The sequence below is a fragment of the Xiphophorus hellerii genome, chromosome 8 (assembly GCF_003331165.1).
Source record: "Xiphophorus hellerii strain 12219 chromosome 8, Xiphophorus_hellerii-4.1, whole genome shotgun sequence".
In the NCBI taxonomy this organism is placed as follows: Eukaryota; Metazoa; Chordata; class Actinopteri; order Cyprinodontiformes; family Poeciliidae; genus Xiphophorus; species Xiphophorus hellerii.
This window is the reverse complement of record NC_045679.1, coordinates 28,823,924-28,843,318: the sequence shown is the minus strand read 5'-3', so window position 1 is coordinate 28,843,318 and position 19,395 is coordinate 28,823,924. Positions and strand designations below refer to the sequence as shown.

The window sequence follows — 19,395 nt, the reverse complement described above, 5'->3', positions numbered from 1 at the left end:
TGTCTGACCTGAGCCAGCCTCTGTTGACTCTCTGCATCTCCTGGCTTAGCGATTGCCCTCTTGGTTTCCTCAATCAGTTTGGCTGATTTGTCCATGACATCACCAGCACAGTCCAGCACGGCGCTGCGTGTTGCTGGGTCATCTGTGGTAGCAGCGACCCCTCTGGCTGCAGAGGCCAAGGACTTCAGAGTCTGGGCTATATCTCTGGCTGACATGCCTAGATGCAACAGGAGGGCGGAGAAACTTGAGTCTGTGCTAACATGGAAGGTCACACTAAACAGTTGGTGAAAGAGAATGTAATTATATGATTAAGTCAAGTAATTAGGAGACTTAAATCAAACATCCCCACTTTGGACCACCTTTAAACCAACAGGACTGTTTTCACGTATTTCCAGTAAAACTGCATAGCTTTTGCAGAGCATGTTTGGAGCGCCTTGTGCTCTTCTGGGAGGTGCATTCATTTTACCCACCTATGTAGTTTTCATCTCCTTGAGTGGCTTCACTCAGGAGCTGGGCGATACCTGACGTGACAGCCTTGGTGCTGGTGCCCAGGTCCTGGGAACATTTTTCAAGCTGCACAACAAAACAAACACTTAGACCAACTGCCCAGGATTCAGAATCTTCTGATCTACAGCCACTGCTTCAAATGAAGCTTAATCTCATGAGAATTTTCAGTCCAACGTTTGTCCAAGCTAAATTAACTGGTCCGTGTGAGTGTGTGTTCGTTACCGTCTCGCCTGGCAGCGGTTTGAGTTTGCCTGCTTGAGCAGAAGCCTTGGCATCCTGAATGTTCTTCTCCAGATCTTTCACCATGTTCAGAGCATTATCTATCTCCAGCTGACCACAAGCATCCTGGGCCTGAAATATTACACATATACACCATTTAGCATGTTTGTCTGTTTTCATGTCTCCTGTCATCCATCAACATGGGGCAGGAGACAATGATTCAGGTGGAGGTCATGACCTTTTACCTTCTGTGAGGCAGTGCGAAGTTCTGCCAGGGCGCTGGCCAGATTCTTAGCGCATTGGCTGAGTTGCATGGCTGATGCCTGGTCATTGATGGTTGGAACAGTGGCTTTACATGCTGTTACCATCTTAGCTCCTGGCTGGAAGAGGACAGGAAGAGACAGACTGAATTAACTTAGATAGGAAGACAAATGTGATTTATGCAGATTATCTGAAGTGCTCACCAAGCGTGATATTAGAACCAAGATGAACTTTTGGAATGGAAGTCCCTAACACACCAATTATTACATTTTGAAGATTAATAGTAAAGCAAAATATAACAAGTTATTTATCGGAAATTGTAGACCTAATTAACCACCCCCTGCAGACCTATACATTTTCCACATAGAACATCTATGCAGGAAATCCTAGGCAATGTCATGTGAACCTTTTGCACTTAGTGATGTGAAGTTTGCATCTTGCAATGGAAAAATACCTCAGGGGCCCAGTACATCACAATGTATCAACACAAAGAATTTGTAACATTTAAAAAAAAAGCAGTCGATGGAATATGGTGAGTTCTGGAGGCTCAAAGCAGGAACAAAAAGACGCCGAGACAAGTCAGACAGCAGGTAAAGCAGCGAACAATTGCAAACATTGGCCCAGATGAGCATGACGGTCAGAAGGCTGAACTGAAATAACACAAAAAAAAGAATCAAATTCATCAGGCTAAAAGGCCAGCCTTTGTCAGAGGAGGAAGAAGCTGGGTTCCACTGACTGCTACGTGCTACTGAGATGTAATATTTCACAGACGCAGCGCCGTTCAACCTCCACCTGACAGTGGACTCTCACATCGAATGTCTCTTTAAAGCTGCGACATGCAACTTAAAAAAAAGTTTCTACATATGCCTTAACAAGAAAAAAAGAGAAAAAAAATCAAGCTCCTCTACCTCTTCCCTATGTTCTGCAGAATTATGCTGCTTGGTCAGAAACAACCAATCAGAGTCAGAAAGAGGGTCTCGAAACTGTCAGTCATGCTTTGACACTGCACAGCAGAGGGTTTGCACATGCACAAAACAATTAGCCATGTTCTCAGGCAGTTTAGATTTAGGAACCTGTGTTTGTTTATTTGAATGGAACCTGCATTTGACGTTGAATGTTTCCTTTGTCTTGACATTACTTGATATAAGCAGTGTATTGGGATTGATTTGACTTTCTGTATAATTTAGGCTGTTGAGAGCCTTACTGTTTTCAAGCTGTTAAATATTGTATTACTGATAACTGTTTTTCAGTCATCCTTTTTACCAGATCGCATAGTCAGCAGCATTTATACCTAAATCAAAAATTAACAGCCAATGCATGTGATTAGTATTGGTGATCCGCAGTGATCGGCCCTCATCGGTGATTGGTGTATTGGAAACAAGAGACCTGATCGGATCAACTCTAGTTTGAAAACACCAATAAATACAGGATCAAACTCAAACTACTTGTTTGTGTGCACAACTTGGCAAATAAAGTTGATTCTGATTCTAAATGTATTTATGTTTGCCTTGTTTGGACAGCATAGATTGAAGATTAGTACCTGGGAGAAGAGCAGCAACTTAAAGTATCAATTCATCACACCAGAGACGTACTAGCATCTGATCTGTTTTCCTGCTTAGTAAATAATAATTAAAAATACTTTAAAAAACATATAAAAAACATTTTAAAACACAATTCAGTTTCATGCAGGTAATCAGTCACCTGCAGGAAGTTCTGACTAGCACCAATGAGGGCAAGCTGGGCACTGGGGCTGTCAGGCTGGGACTGGCTGCCTCGGACTCCTTGAACCAGCTGAGGGATCTGTTCTGCCACCACCTGATCACACACACAGACACACGCACACACAAAGCATAACCTCTCATTAAAAACTACTCAGTTTACACCATGGATACTTATGGCATTGTTATACTTCACAATATAACAAAAGATGGGAAGTCAATTAATTATTTCTGGTTCAAAAGTGCTGAAGTTCAGCTTTGTTACTAATAAGAGAAGTTTTGTAGAAGTAAAACAGTTTCCAGTGCAGTGGATTTAAACAGATCCAGACTACTTTCAGCAATTCAAAGAGGTTAGATAAACACCAAACTTCAACTGAGTGCTACCCTCGCTCATGGTTTTATTGGGTTTTAAAGTAACCTTTACCAGACCAAGTGTTTCCATGTGACACATAGGCAGGTACTGTAATGTGGGGAGCTGTCGTGTCAAAATGTATTGAAGAAATACAGCTGACTTGACAAGATGAAAGAATCTTGCAAAATCAGTTAATCTTGTATGTGTCCTGAGGCGGGGGGCAACTGTAGCGCAAATAGCTTCTAAGATAACGCTTCACTGTCAGAAGGATTATTTTGGTTGTTTTTGTCCCTCAGTAAAATCTCCTTATTTTACTGTATTCAAACAATCAGCTCTAAGACTGTCCATAACATGCTGCAACAAAAAACTGCCAAACTTATATTGCTAATCACATTTGCACACGCTCTTTATCATAGCAATATACTGTAGATACTTAAACACAGTTCGCAGGAGCAGTTTTGCAAAAGTTACTCAGACGTTTGCCAGAAACATTGCTTTCACCAACATGTGTGCTCGTTGCCAGGATTTGTTGGAGCAGATAGTTGACACCTGGTAGAAAACACCCAGACACTTCAGCACTAAAACCTATGTTTAAAAAGGAGGATATGGAATGTCTGACTTTTTCAGGTTCTGTGCTGAATTATGCCACTGTGTGTATGTGTGGGTTTGTGTGAACAGATCAGAGCAGGTTGAGGGCTCACCTTGCAGCTCTGGACGAGCTGTTGCTGTGCAGCCTGATTCTTGTTGGACGAGGCAGCATGCTGGGCTGCAGCTATTGTCTGAGTGGCAGCTGCTGCGGCTTGTTTGGCAGCATTCTACCAGAGAAAATATTAAAGACTTCAGTCTGCTACACATGAAAAGTGTTTGGTTTTCTTAATCCTATATCCTGAATGTAAAAAGTTATAACCCGAGTATGTTCCATTTTATTTTACCTCCAGATTGTTGATGAGCCGCTTCTTGATAGCATTCTGGGCGGCAGCATTGGTGGCCATCCGCAAGCCTTCTGCAGCTTCACGCAGTTTCTGCTGCTGTTCCTCACTGTCAGGATTGGCAGCTGCACCCTGCAGAAGCACCACAGCAGCTCACAGTCAACTTACAGACAGATTAGAGCATTTCTATTTAGATAGGGACATACTGAAGTAGGCTGACCTTAGCAGCCTCCACCATTTTAGCAGTGGCATCAGCCAGAAGTTTGGCTGCAGAGAGAAGCTTGCGGGAGTTTTCCAGATCCGACTCTCCCTCTGCATCCATCTTGATGGCATTGACAAGATCAGACGTGGCCTGGGCAAGAATGCGAGCCTGGCGAACCATCTCACCTGGTATGTGAGAGAGAGAAAGAAAAAGAGAATGTAGTTCAAAGAAGAGGTTTTGTTCCTTGATATGGAATATCATCACACTCCTTTATTTGCTTTGTGTGTAGGCCTGTCACCATAGCAAATTTTGCTGAGCGATTAATTGTCTCAAAAATTATTGCGATAAACGATAATATTGTTTGAAGACCTTTATACACCGATTTAATGGAAATGACATAATAATCCATGCGATTTCTTGCCAAAGATAGATACACTTTATTTTCAAAAGAACACTAAACACTGGAACTGATAAACAAAATAAACAAAACAACCAAAAACGAAAATAAAATGGTCTCCATTAACAAAAAACGCACTTGAAAAAAAAAACTAAACAACATAAAGTAAAAGTGGAAATAAATACTGCATTCAACCAAAAGAGTGCAGATTATGAAGTCTGTATATCATGTTGCCCTTCAGTAATAATTAGATTTAAATAAAGAAGATGGGCACATCGACTACCTGATCCAATAGTTCACACTACATGATTTTTTGCTCCTATTTTTCCCCTTACAACAATCTTAAAACGTTGGTCTTTCTAAGATTGTGTGGTGTGTTACGGTAGATCGTCGCGCTCCGATCTAAATCAGGGATTTTCCCCGACTGGGCTTGTTAACGCAGTCTGTTGAATGTGACAGGTAGCCAATCAGAAAGCGCGGATTCTCCTCCGTGTTTTCTGAGGGGAAATTACGGAGGGGAATCCCAAACAGCTGAAACGGCGCAACCCGAAGTCCAGCGGACATTGGAGATGATATGTGGAAACAACATTAATGTTTATTCAATATGCAAAGAATATAGAAATGACAAGAGGAGGAGTTGGAGTGAAATTGCTACCGCAGTTGATAAACCCGGTAACTGTTCAGCTGTTCTTCGTTAATGTGACGTAAATAGGTTATAATGATTTTCATTCGGTCAGAACTTTACGCTGACACAAGCCATATGCATTGCAGGTAGATTGTAGTAAAGCATTGATTAATGCCTGGTTTTAAAATTAGTTCACTGGACTTGTAGCCATTATTTTGTGCCCATTGTTGGACACCACACGGCAGGAACGAACCTGATCGAACCGTTATACCTAGGATTTCTGTCGGCGAATGTGTGATCTGTCAGGTTTTGAAAATGGGCCGACAATCGGCCGACAGCTCTAAGATCGTGTAGTATGCGCTGGGCTTTACACTGAGGAAATGAGGAAGGGAGGGTCAGTGGAGAGCACCGGAGTTGAGCCTTTTTTTCATTCGGTGTCATTAACAGAAAGAGAAAAAGGCCGGAAGAGACGACAATGCCGATAATTAAAATGACGTCGATAGTTTTAATTTATCGTACGATTAATCGATTTATCGTTTATCGCAACAGGCCTACTTGTGTGTTTTACAGATTTTATTTTTACAACCTTCATTACAATGTTCATTACTCACTGACTCTTACTTTTTACTCTTTCACACATACTAGAGCAGATTGGGGGAGGAACAACAGACTTAATGTTCCACAACAAAATTACCTCCTTGAAGAGAGGTGAGTGAAGTTTGTAGTTTAAAATTAAAGTAGTCATAACTGATAACCTATAAAAGTATGAATATTGTACTCTTCCTGTATAATGTTGGTAAAAAAAAAAAAAAAAAAATTGTTTGCATCTATGTGAGCAGAAGGCTTAGGAAAAGGAAATGTGATGCTAATGGTTTATTGTCTCACAAGAACAGAAACGAGAAATCAGTTGGTGGCAAGAATTAGGCAACTGAATGACACATAATAGCTACTAGGATGTCTTGACAGCAACACTCTCATGGTTGTTACTGAAAGAAGGAGACTCAAAGCAGGGGGAGTTACTTTTATGACATCATATCTAAACAACTTGTAGTCCATTCCGGCTGCAAGAGAAAGCAAGACTCTCAGCAGATAACAGGAAGGTTGTATGGAGTACACTAAAGCTGCTTTATTTTATCCTATTGGCATTTCAACCTATGTGTCATCAATGTTTGAAGCCTTTTTGAAATAAGGACTGCCATTTTAACAACGCTATCCTAAGTAACTACACTAAACATAAGACAATTTAAAATAGCTGTAATAGCTCTCTCTTTGCTTTATTGTGTTATTATAATCATGTTTTATTGCAACTGACCCACACATAACATGTCTCCTCTGCTTGTAAGATAAATAACAAACGGCCACTTACAGCAGAAAGTAATCAAAAATGTTTTTCTTATGACCTTTCATTATATTGCTGTTATCAAAGAGAAATCAGAATTAGTCATATATTAGTACTGAGTACTGGCAGGTCAAAACTTGAATGAAATATTCTGACCCTTTTCTTTTTTTTTAAATTGACCACCAATTGGCACACTACTTATTTGACCAGCAATTTTGAAATGCAATTTGGCACAAATCTATTTAGTGCTTTATAGAGTATTAACACAATTTTAAAATTCAAATCTATCTCTTTATAAGGAGTAATATACATATGAATAATATGATTTGATCCTTTTTGCTGGTGTAAGAGTAAGACCTGCATCATTACCACCCATTCATCCACAGCACTAAGGTGGCCACTTCCACTCACCAGCATTTCCCATTGCATTAAAGATCTTCTCAGTAACATCCAGGATGCAGTCGGTGGCCTCTCCGTGCCGTCCAATAGGATGGCCTCCACTGGCGTACTGCTTGATGTGCTGCAGCAGCTCATTGAGGGCCTGAGTGACCCCTGTGGCTGCCTGGCCAACCTGTTTCAGAAGACCCTCTTCGTTGGTGGCCATCTGGGAGGCCTCCATACATCCTTCTACTGACTTGGCCACCAGCTTGCCTGCCTCTATCAGCTGCTCCTGGCACACTGGGGAGCTAATGGTTGGAGCCACCACCTTGTGGAAAGAGAACACATGTTTACTATACCTTGCCACTTTATAGCTGAAGCACATTAGAATCAACATAGGAGCAGACCAATATGCTGTACAAATATATAAAACATAAAACAAACAAGTTTGTAATCAAAGAATCAAATGTCTAGGTTATGAAGGACTTAATGACATGCCGAGGAGGAAATCAGACAGACAATGACAAATGTGTATTACAGAACACTGTAGGGCACTGATGCCCCAGGGTTAGATCACAGCATAATAATGTATTGTATTGGTCTAGTCAAAGTCCAGACTTAAGTTTACAGTTGTAATGTTGTAAATTGTGAAACTGCTCAAAGGCTATGAATATTTTTTGTAATAAATAAACCAATCTCAGCCACTTCCATGTATTAAATGTAAAAAAAGATCTTTCAGAATACATTTCCTTGGTCATAATGCTCTGCCTAACTGGTGTCCACTTTAACAGGAACATTAAAGCTCTTAAAAGTATCAGCTGTGATCTTTCTGACCAACCACCGCAGGTCCCAGTACTCACCCTGGTGCAGGCGACCAGCTGAGACGTGGAGAGAGCGCACTGTGTAGCTGCTGCAATAACCCGGTTCTGCTGGGCCGAGTCCTCTGTCTTCTGGGCCACATTCTTAGCTTTGAGCACCAGAGCTGCTGCAGCATTAGCCACAGCTTTTGCCAGCTGCATCAACATATCCTGTCAAAAGTGCACAGCCTAATTATCACTGTCCCCTCCATGCTTGTGGGTAAAGAAGGCACAGACACTAGTCACAATAATATCAATCACAAAGAAAGTTCAATGCTTCCAAGATTGCACAGATAATATTTTTAAAATTTGCACAATTAAATGTGAAATCAAGGTTGTCCTATCAATCAATAGTTTAATCAACGAGCCAATAGTTGATTTAAATAGTTTGGAAACTAATCAGTAGGAAGATAAACCAAGTGATCCAAATAGATATTAGAAAGGAGAAACACATACTTTGATGAGGTTGCAGTTATTTAAAACTGACTGCCCTATTAATGTCTACAGAATGCGCCACCCTATATTATTGCATATCAAAGTTTGCTTTCTCAAACTACAACCTGCTAATTTAACACTTCTGTGGGAATTAGCACAAATAGATTTTATTCATGTCAAGTTCAGTGAACGATGAAAAGTAGACTGCCGACTCTCCAGCAGAGTGTAAAATCTAAAAGCAGTCTTAAATATGAAGTTCCTTGTCTGCTGCTCATAAGAAGCCGTTTGTTGTGATGAGCAGTTCTTTAGTTGAAGCCTTTGCAACAGCAAATCTAGATTTTTGGGGAGGGTTCTATCCAGAGCAATGTCAGGTGACAGCAGTGCTGAGTTTAAGGTGTTTTTAATCTATAGGTACTCTGTTCATCAAGTATAATTAACAGAGTATAATTATACTCTGTTAATCAAGTATAAGCTAGAACATAACATGAGTGGTCGTGAGAGTCCACTGTCAGGATACATCTGTTAATAGTCCCGGATGGAGTGCTGTGGAAACTGCTGCTACCGTTTTATGATCCCAGCATGTGTGCAGTAATATGTCACTGATTGTAGTCATGTGAATTTTAATTTTAGGTGTAATATTGCACTTTAATTGATATTTTTAATGCTCCTTAGGTCTTTTTCAAATTAAAAAGCTTAATACTGTACCTGCTACCTACTGTAGCAGGTATTAAAAGCCTACTACATTTTATGTACCAGGCTCTCAATAATCAAAATATCCTAATTACCAAAATTAACCATTTCTTATGTAGTGTATTGGTTTTATTAAAGTCTGCCCAAAACATCTGTCACTTCTGCACTGTAAACAGAAGAAAAATAAACTGTTACCTAAAAAAACCTTCACATAGTCTTGATTAGCTAATAAACTAAAGAGTTAGCTGCTCTTCCATGCTAGGACAGAAAGTTCCCAGCTAGTCTGCCTGGGAACTTCAGCTGAACACAACACAAGCATTAGCAACTGATGGGCCCCAGCCATGGCAACCAATTAGGCCCCATTTCATCAACTACATTTCATCTGCAAATCATTGCAAACTATCCTTTGTTTGTGCTATAAAGAACCACAAATGTGTGACTGAGGAAAATATGCTTTCCTCAGTAAGCATGTTTTTAATACTTGCCCCAACAATCCTTTTCTGTTTAAAAAAAAAAGTACAATGGCAAATGTGTATTACAAATTTTACAACTTTGGTTTTGGTGTGGACAGTTTCATTTACCCTGAATAGAGAGTGATCAGCTCGTGTAATCATTCCATTCATTCAGAAAGAGCATATTATCCTTAAAGTGTACTTTAAAACACAATCCACATTGACAGTATATTTCTGCAAAATACTTAGCTAACTTCCTTTCCATACTGTACAGGTGTAGGTATAAAAAAGAGAGCTTAGCTCTCTTGTTAGCAATTATTTTTTTCACTGAAGGACAATAAAGGTTATTTCTTACTCTATACCCACAGTTTGTCACCATGGAAACCTCTGGCCATGACTGTATGATGGACTGGTTGGATGCTAAGGTGTATGCTGGAACATTTCACCACAATCAGATTGTTACAGAGTAAATTTACCAAGGGGGAAATATGTTATTGTGATCAATAATGCCGCCAATAACCAATCCTACTACTAAAAACTAGAAGCTTTTAGTCTTTATTCTTACTACCTTATAAAGGCAAAAGATTTGTTGATTGATCTTAAAGATAAAGTAATATATACAGTATGAAACATAGTAATACGCTTGATTAGGCAAAATGAGTCATGCTTTTATCTGGAGGATACGTTAGTTACCAGCACTTGAACGTTAGAGAGAGTTCTCCATCTGGAATCCCTGAAAGATCCTTTAGGCCGATGCTGTCAAATATATTCATTAAACACGGAACAAAGTTTTATATGGTGAGAAATGTGTATTACATCCATAAGACTTTTATTAAGGATCACATATGTTTGAATGTACACTCCAAATCGGAAATATAAGTATTTTCACCAAATACTTTTTATCTCTTGCTTTTCAACTCTCCAGTCATTTTTTGGATGAATACTTCTACTTTAATCAAAATATATTGCAGTAATACTACTCTTACTTCAGTATATTGTCAAAAGTATTGGCTCACACATCACTGAATTCACATGTTTAAATAGTTCCCATGACCTCAGGTACAGGTCACCAAGGCATGCAAATAGCTTCCACAAACATTGTGAAAGAAAAGTTCTTTCCTAGGAGCTCAGTGAATTCCACGAAGGAACAATGACAGTATCCCACCTGTGCAAAAAGTTCAGTCATAAAATATTCCACAGTCAATTCTTTGTGGTATTATAACAGTGTATTATACCAATTGGGCATGAGAGCATTTTCAGTAGATATTGAGGTTGCCCGTTTTCTGCAGAGTCAATAGCTACAGACCTCCAAACTTCATGATCTGTTGTGAAATTTGTCCAAACTTCATGTGGCAAACAGATCACTTAAAGAACAGTGTGTGGTAAGCTCCATGGAATGGATTTCCATGGCCAAACAGCTGCATCCAAGTCTTAAATCCCCAAGTATGATGCCAAGTGTTGAATGCAGTGGAATGAAGAACACAATCACAGGGCTCTAGAAAACTGGAGACATGGTTTCTGGAGGGATAAATCCTGATTCCCATCTGGCAGGCCAATGGATTGGAGTCTGGGTTTGATAGTTGCTAAGTGAATAGTATTTGTCTGGCTCGCTGCATGTGTCAGGTGTAAAGGTTGAGGATTATGATGGGGGTTATTGTGATGAGCAGGAATTCTAGTGAGAGGAACTATATGTCTCCTTGTTCTAGTCAATGGAACTATTAAGGTTACAACATATGAAGACATTTTGGGGAATTGTAAATGGTCTGTACTTGTATAGTGTGAGGAATCCAAAACGTTGTGCACTACAAGTAGTCAGTCATTCATTCCACACTGATGGTGGTGAGCTACATAGTAGCCACAGCTGCCCCGGGGCAGAGTGACGGAGGCAAAGCTACCATGCAGCCACGCCACCAGTTGGACCCAGTACCAACCACCAGCAGTAAAGGCGGGTAAAGTGTCTTGCCCATAGATAGGAAAAGTCAGACAGAGCCAGGGTTTGAACCATTAACCTACTGGTTATATAACAAACTCCTACCTCCTGTAAAGCAATCTGTGGGTTCAACATGAAAGTTGCCACTTTCATGTTTCGACATGACCGTGTACCATTGCCAGGCTGTCCCCTTAAACATTATGGTCTGACCTCACAAATGCACATTTGAAGAAATTGTAATTCACATAAAACACACCTAAACAATCAGGAAAACCATCCCAGAATACTTAAAGTAGTTATATTTGCAAAGATAGATTAGGCTCATATTAAACCTTCTCTGACTATAGACTGTAAATCAAAGAACACTTCAATAAAAGTAAGGACTGACAAACCTGGAACTGTGGATCAGTATCTGTCTCTCCAATGTGAGACAGGAGTTCTCCACTAGCCTGACCGACATTTCCTGCTGCTTGCAACAAGTTCTGACGAGGCTGGAAAAGTAAGACATGAACAACAACTATAACGACTTAAGACAAACATAACAATGTCTCCTCCTTCTAAAGCTGCTATCTACCTCTGTATTTGCCGGCTGAGCTGTCTTCAGCATGTCAGAAACAGCACTGGCCAGATTCTTGGCAGCACCCAGCAGCTGCTGCCCATTTCCACCTTCGTCCTCCATCAGGGCTGCCAGTAGTTTCACACCCTTTGACATCTCAGTCAAGTTGGATGAGATTGTGGTGACTGCACAGCCAACTGCTGTATAGTCCGTCTCAGCTGGATCACCTTAGAACACAAATAGCAACTCCATTTATTCCCAAAGTAAATATAATTTCTCTGGTGTATCAGAAACAAATTTACATGAGAAATGAACATAAAAAATCTAAATTGGCGTATGCATCAGGCTCTAAACAGCAAAATCGACAGTGAGTAAATCTCATTACATATCACAGAATTTCTATAGAACAACTAGGACCATAAAATGTTTTTTCTTTGTGAATACTATAGACTACTATGCAGTATGAATGAGTTTGTCATATATTCTACTGGGATAAAAAAATAAGCATCTGATAAAAGTTGTGGGAAAAAACTTGATTACAAACCAGCTGACAGATTTATGAGTCACATTTTCAAAAAGCGTTATCAGTAGAATATTTGAACGCATCACTCTGACCAATCAGAGTGATTACCGTATTTTCCGCACTATAAGGCGCACCTAAAAACCTTCAATTTTCTCAAAAGCCGAGAGTGCGCCTTATAATCCGGTGCGCCTTATATATGGACCAATATTGAGCCACAACAGGTCTCGCAACTACGGTAAGCAGCCGCCGACTTCATTTTCCCACGTAGAAGAAGAAGCACGCGGTGCACGCTGGGTTTTGTGTAAAGACCCCAAAATGGCTCCTATTAAGAGACACGCTTACGACGCAGAGTTTAAGCTCAAGGGGATCAGTCACGCAGTAGAACACGGGAATAGAGCAGCAGCGAGAGGATTTAACATGAACGAATCAATGGTGCGGAAGTGGATATATATTGTGATTGCACTAACGTTTGATTTACCGTAACAGTATCAGACTGTTTTTTACGTGTTTATTGAATCGAGGAAAACTTCCCCTCCACTATATGTTACACCTTGCTGTTGTTAAAAAATAAACTGTGTCACGAAAATACCACGTCACTGACTTTACCACGGGGAAAATAAAAAAACAGCTGTTTATTCATTTTGGGAATGAACGGAGTTTTCAGAACGCTGGTTTGTAATTATTAATAAAGTTTGACTGACCTGTCTGACTATTTTGTTGACATTCCCTTTAGCGCATCTAATGGATGCATAACGTAACCCCAGCCTCTACTGTAGCGTGTATTCTATGCGCCTTATAATGCGGTGCGCCTTATATATGAAAAAAGTTTTAAAATAGGCCATTCACTGAAGGTGCGCCTTATAATGTGGTGCGCCTTATAGTGCGGAAAATACTGTACACCAAACTAACCTGCATGTTGTTAGGTCAGCTGGCTGTATAGGTTTTCTTTACTTGATTTGGACACAGTAAGGATGGCTTGCTGTTACCCATCATCAGCAAGCCACACTGCTGTTCTATTGAGTTTGCATATATAGCACCAATTCTCAAGACATCTCACGACTCTTTACACTAAAAAGTCTGTAGTAGTATTGTCATCATTTTGTGATAAAAGTATTTAACTGCTTGAAGGTCTCTGCAGTGATTTTTACTTTCTCTACACCACAACTGTCAAACTCTAGTCCTCAAGGGCCGCTGTCCTGCAGTTTTTAGATGTGCCGCAGGTACAAAACACTGTAATGAAATGGCTTAATTACCTCCTTCTTGTGTAGATAAGAGTCTTGCTAATGACCTAATTATTCTATTCAGGTGTGGTGCAGCAGAGGCACATCTAAAAGTTGCAGGACACCGGTCCTTGAGGACTGGAGTTTGACACTCCTGCTCTACACAATCCAGCTAACCGGCTCTATCCTCTCTGGGAGATACAATTCAGTTCTACAACTCTGAAAACAAGCTGATCTTTTCTTCTCTCTACCTGCTGTGAGGTTGACCATGGATGCTGTGCCTGCTGTGATGGCATCCACCTGGGAATGGATCTCATGCTTGGACTCATCCATCTTGTTTTTGCGCCAGGCTTGGGATGCCTTAAAAAGAGGAACATAATGAAGTGTATGTCAATAATCCCTAAAGGACTACAGAGGTTGGGTCCTCATGTTTGTCAGTGCTGATGGGTGAAAAGCAAAGTGATTTACATTAGAAACTTAATATTTTCTGCATCTGTAACCTGCTATTGCTATTGTATTTCAGGGTTTATATAATCACCAAGAACATTTACGATTTACAAAGAAAATTATGCAAAAAATCTGACGATAGCTATTGTTGCACTCGTATTCTCGATCTTTCACACAATTCAATAAATCTAACCCATGGAAAAAAATCAGCTATCTCAATGATCATTTCACAGTTTGCTAAGCAGTCTCCTGAATTATGCCCTGGAATCACTTTTCCCAGCAGACAAAATGTAAAACTCACAGCGTCTGTTCCTAATGGGGGCAGCGTATCAAAATCATCCAGAGAGGCCTGGGCCGCCTGGACAGCCTGCATGCTGGAGTTGATGGTTCCAGTTAGGGCTTGCTGTGCTGATGTCTGCAGAAAGAAAATACACCTCATTAAAGTCAATATTAACACATTTCAGAGACCTCTTTCTGGCCAGTACATGTCTTGATCCTCAGTAGTCCCTCCTACTGCATATTTGTACATAATTGTTGTAGCAAACCATGCAAGAAAAAAGTTTTGGCTCAGATGATGTTTCAAGAACAAGATGCTAATATATTCAAACCGAAAATGAAGCCATTTTGTTCTTATACCCCCAACATTTCTTCTGTTCTTCTGAACAATGTATAGATCCTAAGACTAAATGATACTGATAAGGAGGACATGGTGTTTGGCTTCAGGGGTTCACACAAACCTTTCATATACTCAGCTTTATTGAGCTAAATATCATTTTGGGGTTGAAAAGACCAGAAGCTACGTATGAAAAATCTGCACAGATCTTGACTAAAGTCAGGCTAAGGGTAGTCTGAAGCAGGGGATGTAGTGGGAGGGTACTGTACCCAAAATGTCTGATTTTAGATCCACCCATTGCAGTGCAACCAGCACCAACGCTACTACCACCAATGAGCATTAACAGGTCGTCTTGTGTTTTGTTTTTTTTACCAGAGGAGGCATGTGTCCCCTGTGCATCTGCCCACTGGTAATGTGCTGTTTGGCCTGGGGCATGGAACCCTTCTGGAAACTCTCTGGACCTCCAGCTCCTGAGCGCATAATGGCTGGCAGGGCAACACAGCCTGTCTCTGCCTTGCCCATCCTGTTGAACTGCTGCTGCATTACAGTCGACCTGGAGTCACACAAGTTTAGGATATGCAGAGAATTATAGCAGCTTATGCATCCACAAAGTGAGCAGTAACTTTAGATAGTACAATATCACAATAGCCGGTGTAAAGTTAGGAAATCTGTTTTCCTAGAAGTGGCAATAATCAACTCTTAAGAAAACCTCATCAATGGCTAAGTGAAAAGTTATAGTGTGTTTTGCACAAACTCATAATATTCTCTACTTAATCTAAAAGAATGATAATAATTACTGTATGTATATATATACCTCTTACCACATTAGAATGATGAGTGACTAAATGAAAGAAAAGTTATTTCTTTTCCCACACCAAAATGAAACAGTTGGATTAAAATGGAATCTCCAAGAGATGCGATGTATGCACGACTATCCAAACCTACAATGTCACCAAGTGATTCCAAAGCACTGAACAGATGCTGAGAACAAATGCTGAGGTGTACGGATGTGCCACAAATTTATTCTGCTGAATAGAAACAAAACTGAAGTTATAATCTTTGACCTGTAGAGGAACAATCCAGAGTCATCACAAAGTTTCAGTTATTAGAACCAAAAACTAGAGATCAGGCCCAAACTCTGAGTGTAGTGATGGACTCTAACCTGAACCTTCTGAGACATATAAAGATAATTGTAAGTCAACTTTCTATCACCTCAAGAACATTTGCACACTTAAAGTACTAATGTTGCAGCAAGATCTAGATAAACTCAGCCATGTTAAACACATTAGTGTTCAGCCATGCTATGCATCAGCATTTCAACTTAATGCCAGGAAGATAAAGCACATCACCCCATGTTATAAAGTCCTTCCACTGAGAGAATAGTTTTTAAAATACTGTTGAAGTTGTATCAACCTTCCAGACCACTCAGGTCTTCTGGTTCTAGTCTACTCTGAATGGTTTAAAGTATGTTTATGGCATTTAGTTCTATATTTACTAATGAAAATTTAATTTTCTGTTCTCTACAGATAAATGTTTCCATTAATGCCTCAAGCCCAGTCTGAATGATGCATAATTAATCAAGAGCCAATAAAGCAAAAGCAGAAACTTTCTGGATTAAAACCATTTTGACATATAAACAGTGACATGTTATTTCCTCTACCAGATATTTAGTGATGTCAGTAAATAGTGTCAATAAATAATGGATTTATTATTTATTGGATTCACTGACATCCATTATTTACTAGTGGTGTCCCAATACTGATTCCGCTGTCAGTATTGAACCAGATACAGCATCAAGTACTAGTACTCATAAAAGCAACCACTACTTCTGCTGGGCTTTCCTCCTGGGCTGCCCTGGAGGCTAAATGTGGTTTAGCCTCCAGGGCATCAATAAGTCATTTGCTGATCCTCCCAAAAAAACAAAACAAAAACAAATAAAAAAACAGAAGAACAACAGAGAGAACTGAGAAGTTAGATACCTGGAGGGGATGAAATATTATTTTAATTAAGCTTTAACTGGTTTTGTTATTTGAGCACCATTAGAGTAAACAATGCAACTTCTTCCATTTTTAACATTGGTCATCTGGGTTGTGTGATTAATTGGAACATAGTGGTGGAGCTGCTCCACCACTATGGTGCACTACGGTGCAGCGAACTGCGCTTTTAACAGACATCTACTCCTCTGCTTAGACTAATAAGTAGAATAACACAACTTGATCCTGCATTCTCTTTTGGCGTTCTCTGTGTATGTACTTGAGGTTTATTAAATGCGCCACAGAAGCCTGACCCACCATCAAGTAAATAATTTTGGCCCAATTCAGCCCGAATTTTAGGTGAATCATCCTAATTCACAGAAATAGGGGTTTTCAAAAAATATCTGTGTATAGTTAATCTGTAGTTTCTGAAATAAATGGGCTTTTCATATTTTAATAATTTTTTAAAGGGGTTTGTCGTTCAAGCGTGCTGCAGTGTGATAAAATAAGGTAATTCTTTTTAATGTGTTACTTTTATCTGTAGTTGATTAATCAATATTAACACTGTAAAACCCCAACCTTAATATACAATACATACACGTATACAGTAACTGAGTATAATGAATATTTAATGGTTTACTCTTTGAATGTATGTATTCCACATGTGGATTTTCTGTCCTGATTTGACCCAATTTATCTGTAAAGAAACACACTTACTTTTTGGGAGACACTGAGTCCTCCTCCATGGGTGATTCATCATCTCCATCAAAGCCAAAGTGGTCCTTACTTTTTTTCTATTAAAAGACAGCAATATGAAGACACAAATACGGTTTTAAGCTGCCGCTGATTGACCACAGAATTTCAAACAACTAAATATTTTATTTACAAATATTTTTCTTGTTTGGAGTATTGTCATTTACTACGTTTGAATGTTCCTACTGACCTTTTTGAGGATGATATCGATGTAACCAGCAATAAGCTGGGCAATCTGCTCTCCCTCAGTGGTTTGAACAGAGTAGTACCCATCCTGATAGTCTCCAAAGTCCTGTCAGCAGATCAAATGACAGCTTTGGATTAAAAGATGAGCACATGCAGTGTAGAACTCAAGTCCTGGACTTTGTATTGATTCTCTGTATGAATCAGTTATGCATGTTCACCTGCGGCAGGGTTTTGAAAGACAGAAGAACAATGAATGAACTAAGACATTCATGCTCTCCAATCATTTTTAGTTGTTTTTTTAAAGAGCTTTTTAAACACATTAAACTCAATCTCTTAAACATGTAGAGATGTAATTTCCAGTTCAGTGTCTTCCCGTTCAGACTTTCGCTGTCTCCCAGGGTGTTCACAGGATGCTTCGCAGCAGACCTGTCCCCTCTGCAGGCACAAGGATTGAGGATCCTCCCATAACTGAAAGACTGGCTCATTTATGCAGCACCATGGGACCAGGCGGTCTGAGACACCTAGTTAGTGTTCAATCATGTGGGATGCCCAGGTGAACATGGAGAAAAGCAGTCTGATTCACTCATAGGAGACAATCTTCCTGGGCATTGCTATGAATTCCATCTCAATGACTGCTTGCCTGTCGCCCCGACAGTAAATTGAGCATGCTCGGGAAATTCAGGCGCGGCGTGACGCTGCCTCTTGTGCGGTATGTTTGACTTTTGGGCATGCTCAATAGCGGCATCCGGTGTAGTGCCCTTGGGGCTGCTGTCATTGCAGCCCCTCCAGATGTGGTTACTGGAATGCTCATGGTCTCAAAAGACTTCAGTGTCTTCAGTCTCTGTCCCAGTGGAGGATGAGGTTGTTTATGACAAAGAGGGTCCCAATAAGTTCCATCCCATGTCGACAAGAGGTTGTGCTTATGGATGCATCCACAGGCTGGGGTGTGACCTGGCAGGGTCAGATAACACAGGGGACATGGGCCCCGCGGCAGAACAGGGAGCACATCAGTGTCCTGGAATTACGAGCTGTGTTTCTGGCTCTTCGGAGCTTTCTTCTGTGCTTGCAGGGTAAGTGTGTGCTGGTGAGGTCAGACAACACCATTGTGGTTTTTCACATCAACCACCAGTGGGGGACCAGGTCAAGGAAAGTTGTGATTGACTCAATGGCTTCTGACACTGGCAGCTCTATACTTGGCCCGCCTCAAGGCAGCTTACATCCCAGGTTCACAGAACATGCTAGTGGATTTTCTGTCCCATCAGAGCTACACTGCTAATCCTAATCTACTGTACTAACAACCTCCTGCGCTGTCATCTTATTTATGTGCTGAGAAATAATAAAAAATTGTTGACAGGAAAACTCACCAGAGTGAAGCTCTTGGGTGACGCAGCCCAGCGTTTGATGTTTGTCAGACTCCACTCCTGGATGACCTCCTTGGTCTTCTCGTCTACTCTCATTACGCTCTCCTTGGTGATTCCAAGCAGACGAGGCACCAGTTTGTTTTTGCCTTTCATTTTTTCCTGCAATGAATCAAGAAAAGCAGAATATTCTTACTGAAAGCAGACAAATCCCAATTGGCTTTTGAGCTCTGGGCTCAGTAAATCTACTGGAAGCTGATTCATCACTACTCACAGTTCCAGTAGTGAATAAATAACCTTTAATTATATTTATTACTGAAAGCTGTCTTGAAATTATGCCATATATTCTAGTTTCCAGATTTGAAACAGTAAAACTTGAAAATCTTAAACTGGTGAACACCAGGCAAGGGTTTATTATCCACACTGAGAAATTATGTAAAATAAATAAATAAATAAAATAAAAAGGGGCAGATGA

At 40.2% G+C, this 19,395-nt stretch overlaps 1 protein-coding gene across 1 annotated transcript in view; it reads right to left on the bottom strand.

Moving 5' to 3' along the window:
- Window positions 1–19,395, bottom strand: part of tln1 (talin 1) — a 73,530-nt gene that overhangs the window by 28,372 nt on the left and 25,763 nt on the right. Inside the window, exons 11-28 of the mRNA XM_032569308.1 lie at window positions 18,927–19,082; window positions 17,567–17,668; window positions 17,341–17,417; window positions 15,023–15,203; window positions 14,339–14,452; window positions 13,842–13,950; window positions 11,866–12,074; window positions 11,684–11,782; window positions 7,788–7,955; window positions 6,961–7,255; window positions 4,207–4,373; window positions 3,990–4,118; window positions 3,759–3,872; window positions 2,689–2,802; window positions 972–1,106; window positions 730–858; window positions 471–573; window positions 9–217 (exon numbers count right to left, since the gene is read on the bottom strand). Of these exons, the coding sequence (XP_032425199.1) occupies window positions 9–217; window positions 471–573; window positions 730–858; window positions 972–1,106; window positions 2,689–2,802; window positions 3,759–3,872; window positions 3,990–4,118; window positions 4,207–4,373; window positions 6,961–7,255; window positions 7,788–7,955; window positions 11,684–11,782; window positions 11,866–12,074; window positions 13,842–13,950; window positions 14,339–14,452; window positions 15,023–15,203; window positions 17,341–17,417; window positions 17,567–17,668; window positions 18,927–19,082 (2,610 nt within the window). The remainder of the gene's footprint in view (window positions 1–8; window positions 218–470; window positions 574–729; window positions 859–971; window positions 1,107–2,688; window positions 2,803–3,758; window positions 3,873–3,989; window positions 4,119–4,206; window positions 4,374–6,960; window positions 7,256–7,787; window positions 7,956–11,683; window positions 11,783–11,865; window positions 12,075–13,841; window positions 13,951–14,338; window positions 14,453–15,022; window positions 15,204–17,340; window positions 17,418–17,566; window positions 17,669–18,926; window positions 19,083–19,395) is intronic.